Source organism: Glycine soja, chromosome 17, assembly GCF_004193775.1.
Source record: "Glycine soja cultivar W05 chromosome 17, ASM419377v2, whole genome shotgun sequence".
Lineage (NCBI taxonomy): Eukaryota > Viridiplantae > Streptophyta > Magnoliopsida > Fabales > Fabaceae > Glycine > Glycine soja.
The window spans coordinates 12,863,668-12,886,256 of NC_041018.1; the positions used below are offsets into that span (position 1 = coordinate 12,863,668).

A 22,589-nucleotide genomic window follows, 5' to 3' on the forward strand; every position below is an offset into this window, starting at 1 on the left:
GCGAAACCGTTTTGGTTGAATGTAAAGATCCTTTTCTCAAAGATAACAAAGGAGTAATTTCAGTGTTTTTTCCGTTAAATGAGTTTTCAACAACTATTCAAACATACACTAATCAACTTGAGTGTCGTTTCTGGGTTACGTTGTCTTTAACACTTTCATAAACATTTACTAATTTACACAGATGTTTATATTAGTTGATTCACGTGTAGTTGGATGACGTAAATCACAAATTTTCAATTTTATGAAAAAAGTAAAAATAGAATAAAATAATTATGTGGAAAATGGTTCTCTTACTAGTTCTCAGTCCCACCTGGTGCAGCACGTGCTTCATGAAAGACACTGTCATGTGACCTTCTCTGCTCCTTTCATCCCTTCATCTCTCTCTTCTTTTTCACACTTACTTACTTACCTTTTGAGTTTTGGCCTTTTCATCTCTCTCTCTCCTCTGTGTTTCCGCCGCTGCAACAAGCAAAGTAGCAGTGACTCAGTGACTTGCAACATTTTCGGTTTAACATATCATATCAAACCCATTGAACCATCACTCTTGTCTGCTACTGCTCACGTATCTCATCATGCCCCCCTATACCAATCTAGTCTTATAGTAATCTTTTCAAGTTTCACCTTTTGTTTCTATGTAGACCACCCCCACTTATATATTACTCACAGCCATAATAATCATAATCATATTAATCATTTCACAATCATAACCAAAACCATGGGTTGCTTACACTCAAAAACCGCACATCTTCACTCCCCTGAAGACCCTCCTACTGCCTTGCCAGACTCCAAAAAACCCGATCCAGGTCCACCCTTTTACTCTTTTTACCTTTTGGAATTTTTTTTCACTGTTTCGGTTTTCAAGTTGTGTGGAAAATGGAAATGTTTCTTCTTTTTTTGGTGGGGTTTGTGAAAATCTAGCACTGATGGGGTTTGGAGCTAAATGGGGGATGGTTCTATTGCTCTTGTTTTGGTGTTGGTTTGAGAAAGTTTTGGTTTTTAGTTTGTTTTTTTTTTTATTTGGTTTTTTGTTTGTTGTTTTTTATTTTCTGAAGGGAATGGTGGTGATGATGTTGATCAAGAGTGTCAGGTTCAAGCATTCAAAGAGTATGGTCTGATTGAGCTTAGAAGGGCCACAAATGAGTTCAGCACAGATTACATTGTTTCTGAGAGTGGTGAGAAAGCTCCCAATGTGGTCTACAGAGGGAAGCTTGAGAACAATCGGTTAGTTGCTGTGAAACGCTTCTCCAAACTGTCTTGGCCTGATGCTCAACAGTTCATGGTGAGAGGAATCAACAACTTTATTTAGTTGATTTAGTTCTCAATTTGGTTTCTGAGAAATTGAAGGAAAATAAGGAATAGGAGGAGAATGACAAGTATTTAGTTGTTTTAGAGAAAAAATTGTTAATTTTTGTGGATTCTCTTGTGCATTTTGGGGTTTGACTGAAGAGATAAAGTTGAGGATTCTCTCACTTTTCTTTAAGGATTTTCCTTCATGCATTTTTTTCACATTATATTTTGTTAATGGTTTTGGGAATGCAAGCTTTTTTGTTAATGGTTTTGATTTGGTCAGGCAGAGGCAGCTGGAGTTGGGAAAGTGAGGCACAAGAGAATGGTGAATCTAATTGGTTGTTGTGCTGAAGGAGATGAAAGGCTCTTGGTTGCTGAGTACATGCCAAATGATACTTTGTCCAAACATCTCTTTCACTGTACTTCTCTATATCCTTTCATTCAACTTTGTTAGCAGTCATTAAAGCTCTAGTACTTTTTTTCCCTCTCTTGTCATTCTCCTTGTTGACTTGCTGTCTTTAGATCTGGTGGAAAGTCCTTGTGGCCTTCATTTCTTATAAGACAGAGCTGCCTGGTCTTAAACTTTTACCTCATTCGTGTAATTTTGCCCGAGGCCTGAACAGCATGTTATAAGAAGTGTTAATATGGTTTTTACTGAGACAAAAATGATACATTTATTTTAGTTGTTGGCCAATATAAGTTGTACAATTCAAGGTTTTAAGGCTATGTCTTTTTTTGGAGTGAAAATGGACTCTTGGAACTAAGAAAATGCAGAAAGGTCATGTGGTTGAACAAGTCAAATTTAGAGATATTGTCGGTTTCCTCCTTTCCATTTTAACCCAAACCAAGCATAGCTCAACTGTACTAGTCTTTTTTTGTATGTGAACAAGGGTAGCTTTAGTTTAGTCTTATCTGGTTTAGTAGTCATGTTAGTTGCAATCTAAATTGCTTTTCCTATTTGCTGGTTATCTTCTGTATGGTGTCAACTATAAAAGATATTGGACTATGTTGAATGACCATCTATCCTGTTTTTGTTTCTTGCTCTAAGTTCCATCAAAAACTGCCTTTTTATACTTATAGTTGAGTTTAGAAAAGATTTTGATCCGTTGAAATAATTAGTGTTTGATTAGAAGAAAAAAAAGATTGTCAGAGATAACAGAGGAACAGAAACATATATCATCCAAAACAGAAAAGAAAAAGCAAAGGCAAGCTGATTAGTTAAGCAAAGCTGACCAACATCTCCACATATCCAACGAAGAAATCCCTTTGAAAGGGACATTGCTACATTAGCTGAACACTATCAAGAAGCAAAGAACTTCACCCCAAAGCAGAAGTAGCATAAAATATAATCCTTTCAAATTCTGGTATTCCTCACCACTAATTGCAGTAAATAATTGAAAATCATAACAGAGTCTTAGCAATAAATATAATGATGAAATGTTTCAAGCTTTCTGGAAAAATTCTATGTTGATTCGTTTATCTTTCTAGAAATAGTCTCCAAGTTATATTTCTATCAACCTCATTTCTTAATCCTGTTCTATCCTATTGTTAATACTTTCTGGTTTGTTCATGATTTGATGTACTTTATATAAAGTCCAAATACCCCCTCTCAAAGAAAAGCACAGTGAAAAGCGAAAGCAGAGAAGTATTGTCAACTGTAGTTTGATAATTAGTTCAAGTAATAAGTAATCTAGTAGCATCTGTTTCACTTGAAAAAAGGTAGTTTGATTATCACTTTGCTTAATTTCTTACTTAGATGAATTCTGTGATTCTATGTCACAGGGGACAAGCAACCATTACCATGGGAAATGCGTGTCAGAGTTGCATACCATGTTGCCCAGGCACTAGATCATTGTAGCTTGGAAAACCATAAAATATATCATGATCTGAATGCATATAGGATTCTTTTTGATGAGGTAAGATTATGAATCTATCATTATGAACTCTCATTGTTTTGTATATTATGTCACCATATTTTCAGTGTTTGTTGTGAAATATATTCTGCATGATCCATTTTTCCTGTTTTAGGTATATTTTTTAGCTTTGTTGTTTGTCTTTGATACTTCATCCCTGTCTTCTCCAGATCATAGCCCGTACCTAATTGTCATTTTATTCATACACTTGTACGCGAGGAATGTCATAAATGCCATGAACATCATTGGTTCATTAGTACATGTCTAAATTATGGATTGAAATTTGTTACTAATTTATTCATTTCTGTCAGGATGGTGATCCCCGCTTATCTAGTTTTGGGCTTATGAAAAATAGTCGAGATGGGAAAAGCTACAGTACTAATTTAGCTTATACTCCACCTGAATTTTTGCGAACAGGTATAATATTTGCCAACATGTATTTTTCTGGATAACTATTGATGGTTGAAGATTTTACTTATGTTTCTGATGGAATTCCCAACAATGATTGACATGGATTTATATACATTTGATGGCATGGGCTTATTATGTTCATATATACTGAATAGTAGTAGAGCAGAATTTTGATTTTCTCAATGTGTTAGAGTCTAAAAAGAATAAAATGTTTGTTTGGTTCATTTGCAGCATTGTTTTACCTGATGTTCCATTGATTGTTTCAGAACTGTCTTATTAGAAGTCTTGCTAACTATAATTAATGACAATATGATACTTAACAACACCTGCAGGCAGGATAATCCCAGAGAGTGTGATCTACAGTTATGGAACTGTTCTTCTGGATCTTTTAAGTGGCAAGCACATTCCTCCAAGCCATGTATGTTGCGTTCTAAGAAAATTCAGTCTCTGCATTCATATAAGAACATGCTTTATGTTTTATTCTGTTTCATAAGACATGATAAGCATTCTATGTTACCCTACATTTTCTGGATTCCATTGGGTTTGATATGAATCATATGATCTAATCCAACTCATGTGACTATTGCCTGGTTATGACTTTCTGGTTATGAGAATTTGCACTGAACGTATGCTGGTAAAAAGTTGGTACCACTCTAGACCCTCTTGCATGCTGCTGGATATTAAGGTTTCTTTCTAGTTGAAGTTATGTTTACGTAGCATAAAATAGGAATGATTCATTTCATTATTACTTGGAATCCTTTGACGTCTTCACTTGATACATAAATGCCTAGTCACACTGCATAGTTAAATCATATGAAGTTGAACATGGTATATGGGACACAAGTGTATGGAAGTTGTTAATAGAGACTGATTTTGTTCTTCAGGCTTTGGACCTAATCAGAGGGAAAAATGTTTTGTTGTTGATGGACTCTTCTCTAGAAGGGCAATATGCAAACGACGATGCTACAAAGTTGGTTGAGCTTGCTTCAAAATGTCTTCAGTTTGAGGCCAGAGAACGACCTGAAATTAAGTTCCTTCTTACTGCCGTTGCGCCTCTTCAAAGGCAGAAAGAGGTTTGGTTTTTGTTTTTGCTTTCAATGTTGACCTTCAATTTACATTTGCTGTTCTTTTATCTCCATTCCATTCCAACTGTGTTCAATTTCATTTTCCTGGTTTCCTTCTCTTTGTCTAAAATCTTTGTTCATCATTTTGAATTTGCTCCCTCTTTTTACAGGTAGCATCTCTTGTGTTAATGGGCCTAACTAAAAACACCGCAGTGGCAGTGCTACCAACCATGCTTTCTCCTCTTGGAAAGGCTTGTGCTAGGATGGATCTTACTGCTGTGCATGATATATTGTTAAAAACAGGTTATAAAGATGAAGAAGGTGCAGAAAATGAGGTATGCCAAATCACCACATTTTTTGCCTGCAACACAGGTTTAATTAGTTACTACAAAGTTGACAATATTATGAGTAGGATGTTTGGATATGCAAATTAAGGTTGAGTCATTTTACTGAAGTATTCTGCATGTAGCTGATTTATTATACCTGCTGGCATGGTTAACATTCCTGTTATCTCACTCATTCACATTTCAGTTGTTCTTCTGTTTGGGGTTGGCTCATTGCCAATACGCAATAAGAGATTATATTTTACTTGAGTTTTTATGCCACACATTGACTTGCATATAATAGTTGTATAACGTTGAACGCCAATGATATGTGAACTGTGATAGTTCTGTCAGTGTTAAATGTGCCTTCGAAACTGAGAAAGACATAAAATAAACACACTATTAGTTACTGACATGAATGGTTGCTCTGTTGTTGCATTGCATTAAAGGATAAGGTGCTATTTCTACAACACAAAATTGTAGTTGTTTTACTTCTAAGGCACAAATAAGACTATAAATGTAAATCTCACATGTTAACGGTTAACCTCTGGTTGTGTTGCCAACTATTTTTGTGATTTATCTTGTCCCTTAACTGAAAATGTAATTGCAGCTTTCATTCCAAGAATGGACACAACAAGTACAAGATATCTTGAACACAAAAAAGTTTGGGGATATTGCATTCAGAGACAAGGATTTCAAAAATGCAATCGAGTATTATTCTAAGGTAGATTCACTGTTTCACTTTTCTTTTTTTTAACCGGTTTTGGCTTATTGATTGTCTCAATATAAAAATCTCAATATGTTCTTAAGATATATTCCTATTCTGAAGTCATAGTCTGACTGCCCTTTATTTCTTTGCATTAACAGTTGGTGGTTATGATGTCTGTTCCTTCTGCTACTGTGTTTGCAAGGAGAGCCTTCTCCTACTTGATGAATGATCAAGCAGAACTTGCATTAAGAGATGCCATGCAAGCACAGGTATGCATACCGGATTGGCCAACTGCATTCTACTTGCAGGCTCTTGCCCTCTCAAAGCTGGGAATGGAAACTGATGCACATGACATGCTTAATGATGGAGCTGCCTTTGAAGCAAAGAGGTCTAACAGCTGGCGCGGATAAAATTTCTAATTTGCAGTTCTTTGCTCACTAAGCTAGCAGAGTGGCATAAAAGAATATGCTAATTTTTGCCATAATTTGTACTTCCTAGAATAGGAATATGTAGGGTGCTAGTTTAAGGGGTAAGAACAAGGGTATAAGATGTGTTATTACAGTATAGATTTTCCCATACAAATGAATCCTGTAGAATGAATTTTCTCCATATGAAAATAACAATGTGTATGGATGGGGAGTTTTGAGGGAGGAATTCAATTTTTAAGTAGATTTAAAATATCACATAAAATCTAGTTGTTTTTATATATTGAATATGAAGAATTTTCAAAATGATAGAAAGTTTAGCACGGCATTTTTTTTAGTAGAATGAACGTATTTCAATTAACATTTAAAATAAAAGATTATAGAAATTCTTTTTCTAGTCTCTTTGAACTCTCGTTTTCTCTCTTATTTGCCCTTTTCTTTCAACCCAAAAAAATGTTCACTTATCCAATTTTAATTTAAAGTTTTTTAACATCACTTTTGTTTTTTCCTTCTTTTTAATCCCCTTAAATGGAAAAGGTTTCCCCGCCTTGGATAGAAAACTTGTTGAAATACAATTGTAAAGTTAAGTTTTATATGGTGTAAGAATGAAAAGGATGAGTATCATGTAAGTGAATGTAAGACCCATAAACTTGAGTTTTAAAGTTTTTGGTTGAAGTGTGGTGTAAAGTTTATTTATGTGGTTGCTTATAGTTCATTGGTATAAATCTCCTTGATTTTCCCCCCTCAATGCATAACAATTGGTATCAAAGCTTATGGATTGACTTGAGATTGGTTCAGACAAGATGGATTGGCGTTGGATCGTAGGACTGAGGATCCTTTCTATCGAAATTCCTGGCAGTGGGTCTAGGTAGTATGTCCCGTGGGTAGAATGGCGATGCAAGTATCTTGAGCATGTGAGCTCTAATGACAATCATAAAATGCTCGTGGATGAAAATGACTTATGCTTAAGGGAGTCTATCATGTGGTAGAGACTCACATTTGAGGAGGAGATTGATGGAGTACAAGTATGAGGTAAAGTTTTACATCATGCAGGAATGAAAAGGTTGAACATCATATAAGTGAAAGAAAGATTCATAAACCTTAGTCTTAAGATTTTCGGTAAAAGTGTGGTGTCAAGTTTACTTATGTAGTTGCTTATGATTCATTGGTATAAATTTCCTCGGCTTATCCCTCCCCCCTCCCCTCAAACGCACATCAATTGGTATCAGATAGAAATGGAAAAATTCAGCACCATATAAGTGAGGAAAAAACCCATAAACTCGAGCCTTAGGATTTTAGGTTAAAGTGTGGAAGTGTGGTGTCAAGTTCACTTATGTGGTTATTCATGGCTCATTGGTGTAAATTTCAAGGACATAAGCATAATTGTCGAGCCTCGTTAAATCTCTTGTGTTTGCGTATGTTTGTGTGATTTTGCTAACAATTGGTATCAGATGGCGCTTAACTCTTGGGGCCAAATTCGAAGTGGGAAAATTTGATGGAGCTTGGAATTTCGGAATGTGGCAAAGGCGAGTTAAGGATTTGTTGGCACAACAAGGTCTTCTGAAGGCGCTATGCAAATAAAAACCTAATAATACGAAGGCTTTGGATTGGGAGGAGTTGCAAGAAAGGGTTATGCTTGTGTTTGGCAGACGAGGTCCTCTATCACGTGATGGAGTTAAAGTCTCTGGGGGAGGTATGAAAGAAATTGGAGAGTCAATACATGTCAAAATCGTTGACGAACAAACTATATCTGAAATAGAAACTATATGGGCTAAAGATGTAGGAGGGTTCATATCTCCAACAGCACATGAATGTCTTCAATCAAATTATCAGTGATCTCACAAGGTTTGATGTAAAGGTTGAGGACAAGGATAAGACATGTATTTTGTTGTGTTCTTTGCCTTCTTCTTACGAACATTTGGTGACAACCTTAATGTACGGGAAAAATTCAATTAGTCTGGAGGCAATACAGGTTGCACTTATGTCTCACTCTCAATGGAGACAAAATGCAATGGGGAGTTTGCAAGACGATGGTATGTACGTGAAGGGAAAACAAGAACGTGGAAGGACACAAGACAAGGGTTCTAGTGGTAGGAAGAAGTCCAAGTCCAGAGAACACAAGAAAACAATGGAGGCTACCATGTGGATGAGACTCACACTTAAGGGAGAGATTGTTAGAGTACAAGTGTAAGGTGAAGTCCCACATCATGTGGGAATGAGAAGGTTGAGCACCATATAAGTGAGAGCAAGACCCATTAACATGAACCTTAAGGTTTTGAGTCAAAGTGTGGTGCCAAGTTCACTTATGTGGTTGTTCATGGTCCATTTGTGTAAATATCCCTAGTGGTTACCCTATCTCTTGCACAAGAGAACTATGTCAATTTTTGCACAACACGCAACACGGTTATGAAAATTCTCGAGAAGCAACCGATCGTGAGCACTTGTGCATTTTTATCTGTGTCCCCTCTCTTTCTCTTTTGCACCTCCTTCTTCTTCACACATATCTCATTTTCTATCTCTTGCATATCTCTTCCTCACCTCTCTTATGAACTTCTCTCTCTTTCACACCTTTTTTTGCTCTATCTCTTCTATCCCTACCTCTTCTTTTCATGCACATCCCTCTTCTCTTTTGCACCACACTCTCCTTTTCCTCCTTCCTTATTCACCTCTTCCTCCTTCCCTTTCCCCCTTTGTCTTTCACACCTCTTTCTATTCTTATTTATTTTAAAATATATGATTTTAATGACAAGTATTTAGACTTTTTATTAACAATCAAAAGTTATCAATGAATGCTTAGATTACTTGCCATAAGGTTATTTCGACTTAATTCATGGTCTAAAATTTGAGTTTGAGTATACAATTATGTTAAGTATTTGGAGGGTAGGGCGGACCTATATGTATATGAGGGAGGGCAAATGTACGCTCATTTTAATAAAATCACATATATTTATCTTAAAATTTACATTTACAATTCTTATTTTTATGTGTTTGAACTCATTACCTCATTTTCTCACCTTTTTATGCTATTAGGATTAACTTTTCTAAATATATTATCTCCAGTGGCCTTGGGTCCTAGATCCACCACTTAATTGGAGGCGTTGTTCATGATAATCTTATCTTAGTATCTTACTTGAGTGAGATTGTATCCTATGAAAGATATATCAATTTCATATCAAATTAACAATGTTATCAATTAAAAACTTGTATAATTAATCTTTTAAGTTTTTACAAAATTTCTAATTTTTAAACTATTTTTTTCTTTATTAAAAAATAGCTAATGCTTGTTTAATAAAATTTCATATTAAAATCTCACTTTCAAAAATAAATATTTTAATTTCTTTTTACAAATAACAAAAATTGAATTTTTTTTATTCAAATAAATAGTTTGAAACATAATAAATTTAAATTAATTTATTCAAATAAAATATCTAAAAAATAATAAAAGAATTAATTGTAATATTGAATTTTTATATATATTATGTAACAAAAAATTATATATTATAAATTCCTTAAACTTTTAAATTGTCCGAACACTATGGAAGTTCATTTGTGTCATCATGCCTATGACTCGATGGTCATCTACACCAGCTTTAAAAAAACATAGCTTCTTTACAATGTTGCCATTCGGGGTAACAAGTTGCAGATGTAAAGCTTCATGTGCTTGAGAGTAGGGGTGGGAATAGGTCAGACCAGGCTTTGGAAGGTCTGAGCCTAGTCTATGATGAATCTTTGAGGCCTGAGCCAGGCCTATAGCCTATCAAAGGCTTTTATTTTGGCTTGGCCTGGCCTTTTTAAAAGTCCGGTATGGCCTAATAGCTTTTTTAAAAGTCTTCTTCACAATAAATATTTAATATTTTATGGAGTAGGAACGTAATAAGAAAGTTAAAGAAAAAAGAAAGTCAATCAAAATAATGAGGAATATAAAAGGGCACATGACTCACACCTAAATTGTAATTAAAGTCCTTGATTATAAGAATAGAAGTTATGGAACAGTAATGTGTAATCAAAGTCTGATAGTTTCAAAAAAAATTAATTGTATCCAAAAAATAATATTATATATTGGTACCCAAAAAATAATATATATATATATATAGGCCGACTTATCAAGCTTATAAGGCTTTTTAATAAGCCTAAGTCTGGTCTATTTAATTTAATAAGCTTTTAAAAAAGTCTGAGTCTACCATTTTAATTAAATAGGTCAGTTCAGACCAAACTTTATGTAGGTCAGGTCATAAGTCCCTGTAGACCGGTCTGACCTATTTCCCCCTATTTGTGAGGTTCATAAGAAGGCATGAAATTGCCTTGTTCATCGTTCTTTATGATCACACTAGTGCCAATGCTGTATTGTGCTTGAGTTCAATAAATGCTTTCAGACTCTATTATGAAAAAATGTTAACAAGTCAAAGATTCCGTTTGTTTAACTACACTTTTTGTTGAAAATTAATTTACTTCGGCTATAATATTTGTACTCTGCACATGCAATTTCACATAGAATGTAGATGTAGGTGGTCTAATTTCAAAACTTATTTAGTACCCCAAAATCAAACACAACCACGTAGTTTTATAAGGCTAGTCTTCCACAACATCACATTAAATTAGTCTTTTTCATTGAAATTAGAGATAAGAAAAGACTAGGGTTTTTTTTTAGAATTTTATATATATATTCATAAACACAAGACGTGTCCGATGGAAAGCACAGGAATATCTCAGTTACAAAAATCCACCAAAGGAACAACTACAGAATGTTCCTATAACAGAGCCAAGAAACCAATATGCTAGGCTAGAAACATGCTTCTCAAAATCAGAGAAAGATATCCTTCCAACTTATGAAAAAGTCAGGTGAAACAAGGTTTTGCTTAAATAGACTTGGTCGGTTTAAAAAATTTAACTTGAGTCTATTTAAAGGTTTATTTCATATTAAATTTTTTATATAAGTCTAATTTTTCTTTACATAGACAATAGACTCATAGATCATTGAGGAAACTTCATGTGAATTAAACTATAAACTCTGAAAATCAAAATTGTTGCTACCCAAAGTGTTCCAATCTCAAGTTTGTTGGTATTGTTAGAGTCTTTGTATTCAAGGTATTGTCTGTTTAGATATTCGGTGAACTTTCACTATTTTATCCTTTGTGAAAGGTACCTCGATGAGTTAAGAAAAGATAATGTTTATAAACGATCATTGACCTCGATTCCTAAATTTCATAAGAGTAAATTCTAACACCTTAATATGATATAAGTTTATTACATTCAAGATTACTTAGTTAAACAACCTATTTTGTAATAGGCCTTCTAAATAAAACATAAAAAAATTTATCACTCAATAAACTTATATGTTATTCGATATAAAAAATTATATGTTTCATTTTTAATGTAGGTAAATTGTTCTTACCAAAATCCGGAACCATGACATGTCAAGGAGGATGTGGTTAAGTGGGGTCCTGAACTTCACACATCAGCTTGGAGGAGTGCCTTTGATAGGAGGGGAGACCTGCATACCAAAGGACTTCGACGCTCAAGTAAAAATATGAGTTAGGTAAATAAAACAAGTATATGTTTGATAAGGCTCATATATATGAGCGAAAAAGATAGAGGGACACAGGCTTTGTTGTTGTGTGCTGAGTTTGTGTATGATCGTATGTGATCGTCGTGTTGAGGGATTCGACGAAACTTGTATTTATATTAGTTGAGCGTGGTTAATGGTCCTTGTTTGTAGGGACTATTATAGACTTGTAAATAATTCCCGGCTTGTAGATAATAGACGAGAGCTTGTAAATCATGTTAATATAAACATTTGCTTATAAATAAAAGGTACAAGATAATCATACCTTGTAGATAATGTGTGGCATTATATATAATTTAATATATGCCAATAGATAATATATTTAAATACATTTGAATATTAATATGTTAGAGATAATTTGTTTGTTGGAGAATCTGGTTGCTAAGGGTCAAACTGTGCTCCTGTATGAGGAGATGTGAAGGGTTGACATATGTCTCTGAGTACCAAGTAAAAGTAGATTTTGTGGATCATAAATAGTACATAAACATTCATGATCTTTTTAAAAGGTAAACAAATGTATAATTTTGATGCGTTATAATAATTTTAATATAATTATAAGAAAAAAATGACTATAAATTACCATGGTAATTTTTTATATAGTTATTCCATCACAGTTCATTATATATATAATAAGTTTATTTTCTTTAAAATAATTATCTTGAAGTAATTCAAATAACGATTTATGATTAAATGATAATATAAAATTATTTTACCCTGTCAATATATAAGCATCAAACTCTAATGATAATACTGAAAAGTTATTTTATTTTCCTATAAAAAATAATATTAACAAAAAATTATAATTTATATTTGTATTTACTTTCATACCCAACATTTTGGTTTGTGGTGTAATTCTTCCCCTGCACTTAGCACCATTCTCGTTAAAGATGGTCAAGGGTAGGCTTTATTGTTTATGTTTTCCTATTATAAAAAAAAAAACTTAAAATATTTTTAAAATGATCTAAAATTTGATTTTTTTTTCAAATAGACTTTTATGAAAGAGTTTAATAAATATGTACCCATGATATAAAATATTGTGATTCAATTATAAATTTTCTTTAAATTATTTAAAAATAATTATTTTAAAATAATTGGATAGTTGAATATTCTTTTCCTCTTTATAAAATTCTAAATCTAATTTATTTTTGAAAAAAATCTGATCTGACATGGAACTGACATGTTGTCACCCCTAATTAAAGTACACAAAATTTATTCAATAAAAGTATACTGTTTAATTCTCCTTTATGATAATGGATTTGCTAATGATTATCTTTTATAGTTGTTAGTGATTTTGGGATAAATTAAGTCATGCAAGTTTCTGACAGAAGCCGAAAAGCGCGTGAGTCTCTTAAATTGCATATCCCGAATCTTAATCGCATTCTGAAAAAGCCGTAGTTTCGTTGGAAAGGGTCTCGTTTTTCCTACTTCAAAGGTTTCTTCTTCGTATTTCTCGTAAATTTCTCTCTCAACCTCCTCAAAGGTACGAATACGAATATGTCCTCACCCTTCTTTTTCGTTACCCACCCCCATAAATTCGTCTTCGCACTCCATATTGTTGTTGTTATGGATTCCTTTGTTGTTTTTTTGCTCATAGATTATTTTCTTCTCGTTTTCTTGATCGCTCTTTCTCTGCGATTGGGGATTTATAATAAAATAAAAAAACATGTTTTTTTTGGGTGATTGGCGATGAACGAATTGAATAAACCATTTGCATGTATGCGAAATGAACATTTGTGTTGTTGATTTCTTACTTTGAATTTGGGGGTTTATGAACCGTTGCATGAACCCAATGCAATCGGTGTGGTTGGTTCGGTTTCAGGGTGATGATTCAATTTAAGAACTAAAAATTGTTTTTGATGATTTGTGTTGACAATTTCTAAGTATAGCTTATGTTATTTCGAGATTTGCTTAGTTAATCGTAATTTCAAGCTTTAGCCTCTGATAATCAAACTTTAAAAAAAATGGATACATGGTAAAAAAGAAATGGTGCTTGGTGTATGAAGAGTAAAAAGGATTTATTGTTCATGTTATTTTGTTTTTGCATGTTTCATTGTTTCAATTCATAAGCTGTCAATCTGACAGGAAATATATCTTTTTGATTTGTGATGTGACTGAATCATTCTTTCACTTCAAATGGTTTTTTGGTTAAGAAAACTTCTGTCAACGATTTCAATGTTAAATGAAAATATAAAAAATCATGTGCCTCAAAAACTAACATCAATAATTCTAGGAGGTTTCTTTCTCCAAAGTAACCTCAATAGAAATACATCAACTTATTTTTGTGTATATATATATATATATATATATATATATATATATTCATTTTGATTAAATTAAATGGGACACATGACTAAATAATGATAAATGATCAGTGGTATCCTTTAGCCTCACAAAAACAAAGGGTACCAAAGGAATCTTGCAATAGTTCTATATATTAAGGTATTACAATACATGCTGGAATCTGTTCTTGCATGTGTGAATTTGAAGAAGCTGAGAGTTGTTAGATATGGTTGTAATTGGCAGATTATCTTCTTTCTTTCTCTCATTTTTTCTGTCTCTCTCTTTTTAAGTAGTAAAACCTAATTGGGTAGTGTTTGATACATGGATTTTAGAGCCTATTTGAATCAAGACGACTGGTGGCAAGAAAGGATACCCTTAAATAGAGAAATAAATATAATTGAGTAAAAAGCAGATTCATCTTTATATCATGGACTGAGACTAGGCAAAAGTTAAAAAAGACATGATTGAAGGAATAGTAGTAAAAAGGAGATTCATCTTTATGTCATGGAATGAGACTAGGCAAAAAGTGAAAAAGACCTGATTGAAGGAATAGTAGAAGCAAAATTTTAGTGGATCTGTGTAGTGGGATCAGATATCTTATAAATTGGTCTGAAACAGATATCTTATAAATTTATATAAGATATCTGATTGAAGGAGATTTCTAAAAATGATACATAGAAGAAACAGGATATTTTATACTGAACCATGTTTGATCTGAGATGTTGATTGTCAGATAGGAATGCATGCATTGTGCCTAGTTGAATGTCATGATCTCTGAGTACTGTCTGTAGCATTCAATAGATTAATTAGATTAAAAAAAACGGACTTATACGATGTTCATTACTGAAGGGGGTAATTGGTTAATCTCTTACTAGTGAAATCATTATAGCTACTTTTGAGATGCTGGATTTACAAAATATATTTCTCTCAATTTTTCCTGTACAGCTAGTGGCTTTTGATTCTTTTGGTCTAATGGAAATATTTTTAAGTAAAGGCAGATATGGAAGTAGGCAAGTAGCCATATGCAATTCAACATTTTTAATATTTTTTAATTTTTGTTAATTTTATTGTGAGATCACCAAGTGACCTCTCACCTTTTAGCCTGCTTGTGATACTGATCATGTTTGACTGCTTCAGTTCTCTTCTCTGCTCATCCTTAGGTTATAACATTGATGTTTTTTTAGTTTGCTAAGCTAATGAATCTCCTTTACTGTGTGAAGGCATTTATAGACCTATTTAAGATATGATTGATGCATGGTAGTAGTAATGGGGTGGAAGAAGCTAACCACATGCTAATAGGTGTTTGTATGTTAAACGTAGTTGTAAAACCTGGACACTGGACCTGGTCTGGTGGCCGGTTTGAAGTCAACTAACCAACCAGGTTGAATGGGTTGATTGAGTTTGACTGAAAACGGGTCAGCATGTCTAACCAGCCTAGTCAAGGATCCAATTCACCTACTTTCACCACATAGATTTAAAATATGTGGTATCACAACAAAAATTTAATATATCTGATTCTGATCCCTTGGATTTGGATGATCTCAGAGAATTTTGGTTTTGACTTATGTAGGAAAAAAGAAAAGGCATATAGTTATATGGATAACAAATCACCGAGCAAGGAGTCCAAGGAGGTGACACGAGAGTCGCTTATTGCTATTTCTAACTCTTTACCTGATAAGACTCTGGAATCAACTTCTGCCTTAGAGAGCAAGAAATCAGACGGGGTTATGATACCAAACCGTGATCAAGATGACAAGTTTAGGTCTGAACTGATTTCAATTTCTTATGCTGAATCCCCTGATGACAAAATCTGATCTGTTCACGTGTAACTCCTGGATTATTATCGTTTGTTTGAACTTATGTCAATTTCTTATATGTTGTCTTAGCTATCGTACAACTGTGTAAATACTTTCACCGGCTACATGCTTAGTTCATGTGAGATACTTGGAAGTTCCAAGTGTAGTACATTTTCATATGTTAAATAAACGTAGTATTTTGGCCTGTTCTTTTCTGTTATTAAATTTATCATCCTCCTTTTCAAGCGAAGAAGCTCCATTTTTTATAATGCCCTACCCCTATGAATAACTTTTTTTCAACTGCAGATTATGTGCATGTTATTTGGATTAAAGTTGAGAAAATCCAAAACTAATTTTACTTTGGAAGCATTATTTTTTTTCTTCATTTGTGGTTTGTTTGGAATGACTGTGTAATCACACAGAATCGAGATTAAAATCACGGGGTCTTTGAAGTAACTCCTTGTTGCTTCTGAAAAATCACGTATTTTATGTAAATTTTTGGATCCACCACGATTTTGGTGGTATAAAAACACACTCTTAGTACATTAGAATTTGTTATAGTGCATTGAAATTTATAAGATTTTTTTAGTGTAAAATAAAGAATGAAAGTTAACTGCAAGAAAAGTTGTTTATCCACTAATGTATGCCTAATAAAGAATGAAACACAAGAATTTAAATTCATTCTCATTGTCCCTATTGTAAAAAATAAATGACAAAAAAACATGTTTATAGAAGTACCAAAAATTTATTCATAAAATTAAATCACCAAATTAATTTTTGAAATTGTATTTTGATGTTACTTTAGTTCCTAAAACAGGTAGAATTAACTTTTCTAAAAAAAAACAGTAGAATTAACAAAACTAAAAAAGGTATTTCAATTAAATGGTAACACACGTTACAATCATCACTCCCAAAAAATAACATGTAATGTATGATTTAAGTGTTAGAGTAACAAGGAGGTCATCCTTTTGAATTTCTTCCTATCATAACATATCAATTATTAATATTTATCTATAAAAATGTGACTTAAGTGATAGTAGCAATATATACTTAAAGTCTAAAATAACATTTGATGCTTAATTTTTTTAAAAAAAATAGATTTATAATTTCTAGTATTTTTTAAAATTTTATTAAATCTAAGAACTAAGTTAGCAACCACTCATAATTTCATAAATTAAATTTGTCATTTACGATCAAATAAGATTTATTTACCACTTTTTGTATCAATCTTTTTTAAAAAAAAAGTATAAAAAATAAATAAATGATTTAACCCCTCCTTTATTACTTTTAAGATGAATAAGTTTGGATTGAGCATAATCTACCCAAAAGATGAAAGATTATAAGAACACCTCTGAGATTCCACGAAAAGGCAGATTATGATTGAAATAAAAAATGAATTAGATTTAAAACTAATACTTCATTTTTAATTAATTGGTATTGATCGTGTGTGAGTCGTATGTCGTTTGAGTCGGGGATGGTCATGGAGGAACACGACTCGGAGAAGGTGGAGATCGTCCTCAAAACCATTGGTCCTGCACGCCCCTCTCGCCTTCTCGTTTCTTCTTCCATCAAGGTTTCTCTTTTTCCCTCAATTCCCAATTTCTAGGGTTTTTTCCTTTTTTAACTTTTAGTTTTCAATTCCAGCATCCCAATACAAACAATTTGAATTGACAATTGTTCTCCCCTCTTTTCTGGGGCTTTAGAAAATGAAAAATAAAAACATTCCAATTTAGTGAGAGAATGAATACCCATTCGCAGATGAAAATTTTTTCACTTGACAATGATACTTAGTTAGGGTTAGTTGCAATTAAATCATGGATTGAGGGTTTTATAATGTCTATATGTGTGTAGGTGACAACTTGAACCATGACATTGGAATTGTTTACGCATCAGAGTGTTTAAATAAAGCTTTCCAAACCTGAGTTATTTAGTTACATATCAGAGTGTTTAATTAAAGCTTTACAACCCTGAGTTCTTTAGTTACATACTAGAAAGCCTCAGCCAAGTGTGCCTTCATAGCTCAAACTGCCAACAATCTTAATTTCGTTAATGTTATGTTTTTCTCAATTTTCTGAAAACTGTTATTTGGGAAGGGGGATTTAATTAGTTTGTTTGATGATCCATCTTGTTAATATAAAAGCTTTTTTGCCACTTTTGTTTCTTTTAAATCCACATATAGGTGCGTGATTTGAGGAGATTAATTGCTGGGAATGATAATTTGCAAATTGACAACTTGAGTCTTATTTTACGCGGAAGTGCACTGTATGACATGAAAAATGGAGATGATGTATACATACAACTTAATGATGGAGGTATACTTATAGTCCTGATTTTGTTATTTGATCAATGCACTATATTATCAATTTAAAAAAAAAAAAGAAGAAGAAGAAGGATCTCCTATGACATTTCCATCTCAACATTGCAGCTGCCTCTGTCTGGTGTGTCCTTCTAGAGTATATAGTACTATGGTCAAACTATTAGCATTTACCCATTCAACTTGGATATTGATTTTAATGAGTTTACCTTTCAAAAACACTTTTCTTCCTTGTACAGCATGTGATGATAAATTTTCTTACAAAGATGTGATTAATTGCTATTTATTTACTAGATTGCTTGATTGTTGCTGTCAAACCAAAGCCACCAGTGAAAGATGGATATGACAATGATGACGAGGATGAAGATCTGGTAAAATCAATGATTCAATTCATTAATGTCTAACAAAGTGACCATAATGTCAATTTGGTACTCATTTGACTCAATGCCATCTTGATTTATGCTTCTGCAGAAGTTTCGGCTTCCTCAGTCATCAAGTTGGTGGAAGAAGAGGTTGTACACTTTTCTACACGATAACTTGAAGCTTCCAGGTAATAAGCTGCATATATGGTATTTGTTTACGCTAGTAAATCACTATTTTGATCCTTGAAGTTTGTATTCATTAACTGTTGAATCCATAATGTTCAAATCACTGTTTGACTTTTTTTATTGATGAAATCATTTGAATTTTCGTTTTTTAAAATCTTCTAGTTATGTCAATTTGGCCCTTAAAGCATCTTCAGTGTTTCTTTTGGAATATTATATGTACCACCACCATAATCTGCTTGCATGGGGACAAAATAAAAACTGGAATCATTCAGTAAGTGTTGCATTATTGGAATCACTTTAGATGCGTGGATCTTTTATGGGCAATAATGATGATGATGATGATGATAATAATTTCCTTTGAGATTAACAATCTTCTAAATATGCTCATCCCCATTGGCAGATATCCTTTTGATGGTAATTTTCACTCTGAGTCTGAAGGCATGGCTTCTCATAATTTTGTGGTTTATCCTGGCTCCTGTTGCCCATAGATGGGATCTCGGACCTTTGTATGTATGTCTCCTTTCTTTCTTTCTTTTTTTTTGGGCTTTTAGTCCACTAGTCTATCTGTTTTCTTTTTGGGGTTCAAGTCCACCACTATCCTATCTATCTTTCCCATGTATAACTGGGACTTGGGATGCTGGACTATAAAATTCAGTTAACAAATTACTGTGTAAATATTTCTGACTTTTTTTGGTCTACAAGTCAATTCAGCTAATAACACTCAGGCCTGGTCATTTGAACTTATCTTGAATCTGAATTTTCCCCCATGGAACAACTTTTGATAAAAAAAAACTATTCTTGTGTCTTTTTGGAAAAAAAACAATTATGAGCATATATTGTTTGGCAATTTCACTCCTTTTATAAATCGTATGATTAGATATTCATCTGATATGCTGAGAATGTCCAAGAGCGAATCCTAGCATAGTGGTAAAGTTGTGCCTTGGTGACTGGTTGGTCATGAGTTTGAATCTGGAAACAACCTCTTTGCATATGCAAGGATAAGGTTGTGTACAATAACCCTCCCCCATACCTTCGCATAGCGAGGAACCTCCGGGGCACTGTGCTATGCTAGTTTATGCTGTGAATGTCCCTGCTCCATGGTCTCCCCAAACCCATAATTTTGATTTGACATTGTAGAAATTAAATTAAGATGTCTTAGAAGGGTACTTTCTGGTCATTGTATATGATAAAATTTGTGTCTTTATCGTTTGTCACAACTTTCCTGTAGATACTTGCAACTGGCTTTTGTCTCATTCTCTTCAATCTTGGAAAGCGCCAAGCTGGTGACATAAGGTATGACCGAACATTATTTGTTGTATCTAGTATATTGTTCAAAATGTTGTACAAGGTGAAAGTCAAATCTGAAAATTCAAGTAAGATTTATGTACGTTAGTGACCTTCATTATTATCAAAAGAAGCAAAGCAAAACGAAGTACAAAGGGTTGAGAATGAAGAGTAAATATGGTAAAATCCTGGATTAAAAATTGGACATATATAGTTCTAAGTAATAGTATATCAGGATGTTAAATCCTTTCTTTTGCTTTTTCGATTCCTCCTTATTTTTTCCCCTTTGGAAATTCCTGGGATTATGTGTATAATGTCTCTACCAGCTTCATATGTTAACCCTTTCAGATTGCTCAATCCATGAGAATGATGTCATAAGTTTAGTATTCCAGTTTTCCTTTTCAAAATTATGGAAGTAATACTGCTTTGTCTCACCTCTAGCACCATTTATATGCTTAAAATTTTAATGGTTATCCATAATGTATTTATGAGAAAATGGGTCATGCATTAATAGTGTAAAACAATTTTATCATATAATGTAATGCAAATTTGTTGATTTTTATGATAATTACTTTAAGAGTATGTTTGGACGGAGAAATTTAAAATTCTGATAAATTTTAAATTCTAAGAATTTCAAATACTTCAATTGAAATTTTTTTATTTTCAAAATTTTGTGTTTGGATAAAAAAAATTAAAATTATGAGGATGAAAAAATTGAATGAAAAAAAGAGAAGATATGGTTGGTGTGCTAGTTACACGTGTTCCTCTATGCTCACATCCGATCCGATCGATATTTTAGGAGCTCAGACGGTGTTTCTTGAAAAAGATTGTAAGAAGAGAATTTCAATTTCTCACCTTTTAGAAGGAAATTGAAATTCCAGATTTTTAGTTGTTTAAAATTCTGTTTTAAAATTCCAAAATTTTAAATTCTTCATAAAGAGTATCCAAACAATGAATTCTAAATTACAGACATTCAAATTCTCTAATAAATTACTTTTCTCACTTAAAATTCTCTATCCAACCACACTCTAAAAGTCATTAATAATTATGATTAAACTTTCAGTACATCACCATTAAATATTATATTTATAGGAAGCATTTTTTACCAATTATTATTGACTGCAGATGTGTCAAATTTACTTGTTGGATACTATTTTATAGCTTTTAAATATTTTCTACTCTACAACAAATTCTTGCAGTGCATATTCCATCTTCAATGAAGACTTCAGAGAGCTTCCAGGGACGCTGAATGCAGATCGGCTTGATAGAGATATAAGAGCAGGACAGTTTTGAGCCCTACTTCACGGCACTCTTTCCAATCATCCCAACACTACTGATGTCAAGTCACATGATGTATATCTGCACAATCACAAGGAGATGACATTGACTAGCCAAAGAGTTAACAAGTACAGTGTCAATGAAGATGACAAGTTTTCTATGAGAGGCTATGCCCCTTCTGTGTATATATCGTTGTACTAAGATGTATTGATATGAACATGTTTCATTGTGGATTACTGTGTTTGTCTCTTGTACCGAGGTTCCTGTTTATGAATTTCAGAGTTTAACACTTTCGGTGTAGCGGCAAGCTTTGGGCCATATATGCAGTGACTTGTCAGGAATCAAAACATGACAGCGGCATTTTAAATACTGTTAAGATTATGTAATATAGGTTGTTACTTTTTATTAATATTTATAATTTCTTTTATTTAATGTAATTTTTAACTGAAAAGGTATACTTTTTTTTAAAAGCTACTGATTTTAAAAAATCATTGATTTTGTTAGAAGTCAAACATTCAAGTACATGTTTGGTTTGTAGTTATAAATGTTAGGGCGCACATTTCAATATAAATTCAATGGATAAAAATAAAATAAATGCAAAAATAAGAGTCTTGATCTGTTGGTAAAATTATTTTTGTGTCAAACATAATTTTACAATTGATTTGTTTCCAAACATGTTCTAATATGTCCCTACGGATCGAAAAGTAAGAAACATATCAAAAGTTAGATATCTGAGTTATTCACTACACAATAATGAATCTGAGTGATTTTTGAGTGAAGAATGTTACAACACTCTTTGACATTTTCTTTTTAATACATAGTCTGTTATTAGATAAATTTTATGTTCATTTCATTGAATCAGTTCAGGTTGTTCAGTAGAACTTATATGAAATTTATTTAATAACGAAAAATAATTAAAAGATTGTGTTGAGAAGCATGTTAGAATTTTTTTCTAAAAGAAAAATAGTTGTGTATGTGTGTAGAGAGTAAAATTTACAGTTTTCTCCTAATTAAAACTTAGAATATGTTTGATTTAGAGGAGAGAAATAAAAAAGAAAATTTTGAATTAAAATAAAGTATAAGAGATATGAATCTCACCAAATAAAATATAATTTTTGTGGTATATTATTTCTTTTCTTCGTATCAAATACATCCTTAAAATAATAATAATTATAGCGTCAAAATAAATAGTTTAAACTTCCCTTAAAAATACTAGTATGGAAGGAATATTAATTTCAATTTTCAATACTATAATTTTTTTTCTTTCTTTAATCATTGTCATTGGATCTGGTGCATTGGAAGTCTATTTTCAAAGCTATGTCATACAGCATGATTCATCTTGTATACTTTATTTTTGGGGTAAGAACATCTTGTATACTTTGGAACGTCATGGT

The 22,589-nt window shown here is 32.7% G+C and overlaps 2 protein-coding genes and 1 long non-coding RNA gene across 4 annotated transcripts; all 3 read left to right on the plus strand.

Moving 5' to 3' along the window:
• Window positions 1–331: 331 nt before the first annotated feature.
• On the plus strand, window positions 332–6,376 carry LOC114392357 (serine/threonine-protein kinase BSK2-like). Its single transcript, XM_028353467.1, has 10 exons — window positions 332–803; window positions 1,053–1,279; window positions 1,571–1,706; window positions 3,070–3,203; window positions 3,512–3,617; window positions 3,944–4,029; window positions 4,496–4,684; window positions 4,846–5,010; window positions 5,609–5,722; window positions 5,866–6,376. The coding sequence occupies exons 1-10, from the start codon at window positions 716–718 to the stop codon at window positions 6,115–6,117; spliced, it is 1,497 nt and encodes a 498-aa protein (XP_028209268.1). The 5' UTR covers window positions 332–715; the 3' UTR covers window positions 6,118–6,376.
• A 6,601-nt stretch (window positions 6,377–12,977) lies between these two features.
• LOC114392333 lies at window positions 12,978–15,981 on the plus strand. The gene is made up of 2 exons (XR_003662282.1): window positions 12,978–13,175; window positions 15,546–15,981. It is a non-coding gene; the product is annotated as an uncharacterized LOC114392333 (long non-coding RNA).
• Window positions 15,982–17,096: 1,115 nt separating this feature from the next.
• LOC114392170 lies at window positions 17,097–21,606 on the plus strand. 2 transcript variants are annotated; one of them, XM_028353213.1, is made up of 7 exons: window positions 17,097–17,344; window positions 17,951–18,083; window positions 18,380–18,456; window positions 18,557–18,635; window positions 19,034–19,143; window positions 19,862–19,926; window positions 21,117–21,606. In XM_028353213.1, exons 1-7 carry the CDS (start codon window positions 17,228–17,230, stop codon window positions 21,208–21,210), a joined length of 675 nt encoding a protein of 224 aa, XP_028209014.1. In that variant the 5' UTR covers window positions 17,097–17,227; the 3' UTR covers window positions 21,211–21,606. The 2 variants fall into 2 exon arrangements, with proteins under 2 accessions (XP_028209014.1, XP_028209015.1); XM_028353214.1 differs by having other exon boundaries at window positions 19,034–19,139.
• Window positions 21,607–22,589: the final 983 nt, after the last annotated feature.

What these genes read in the sequence shown, in the direction of transcription:
- LOC114392357 (XM_028353467.1), top strand. Translation starts at nt 716, where the DNA reads ATGGGTTGCTTACACTCAAAAACCGCACATCTTCACTCCCCTGAAGAC. An exon ending in CTGATGCTCAACAGTTCATG is followed by an intron (nt 1,280 to 1,570) that starts GTGAGAGGAATC and finishes TGATTTGGTCAG; the next exon opens with GCAGAGGCAGCTGGAGTTGG. An exon ending in ATAGGATTCTTTTTGATGAG is followed by an intron (nt 3,204 to 3,511) that starts GTAAGATTATGA and finishes CATTTCTGTCAG; the next exon opens with GATGGTGATCCCCGCTTATC.
- LOC114392170 (XM_028353213.1), top strand. Translation starts at nt 17,228, where the DNA reads ATGTCGTTTGAGTCGGGGATGGTCATGGAGGAACACGACTCGGAGAAG. An exon ending in TCGTTTCTTCTTCCATCAAG is followed by an intron (nt 17,345 to 17,950) that starts GTTTCTCTTTTT and finishes ATCCACATATAG; the next exon opens with GTGCGTGATTTGAGGAGATT. An exon ending in CGCCAAGCTGGTGACATAAG is followed by an intron (nt 19,927 to 21,116) that starts GTATGACCGAAC and finishes AAATTCTTGCAG; the next exon opens with TGCATATTCCATCTTCAATG.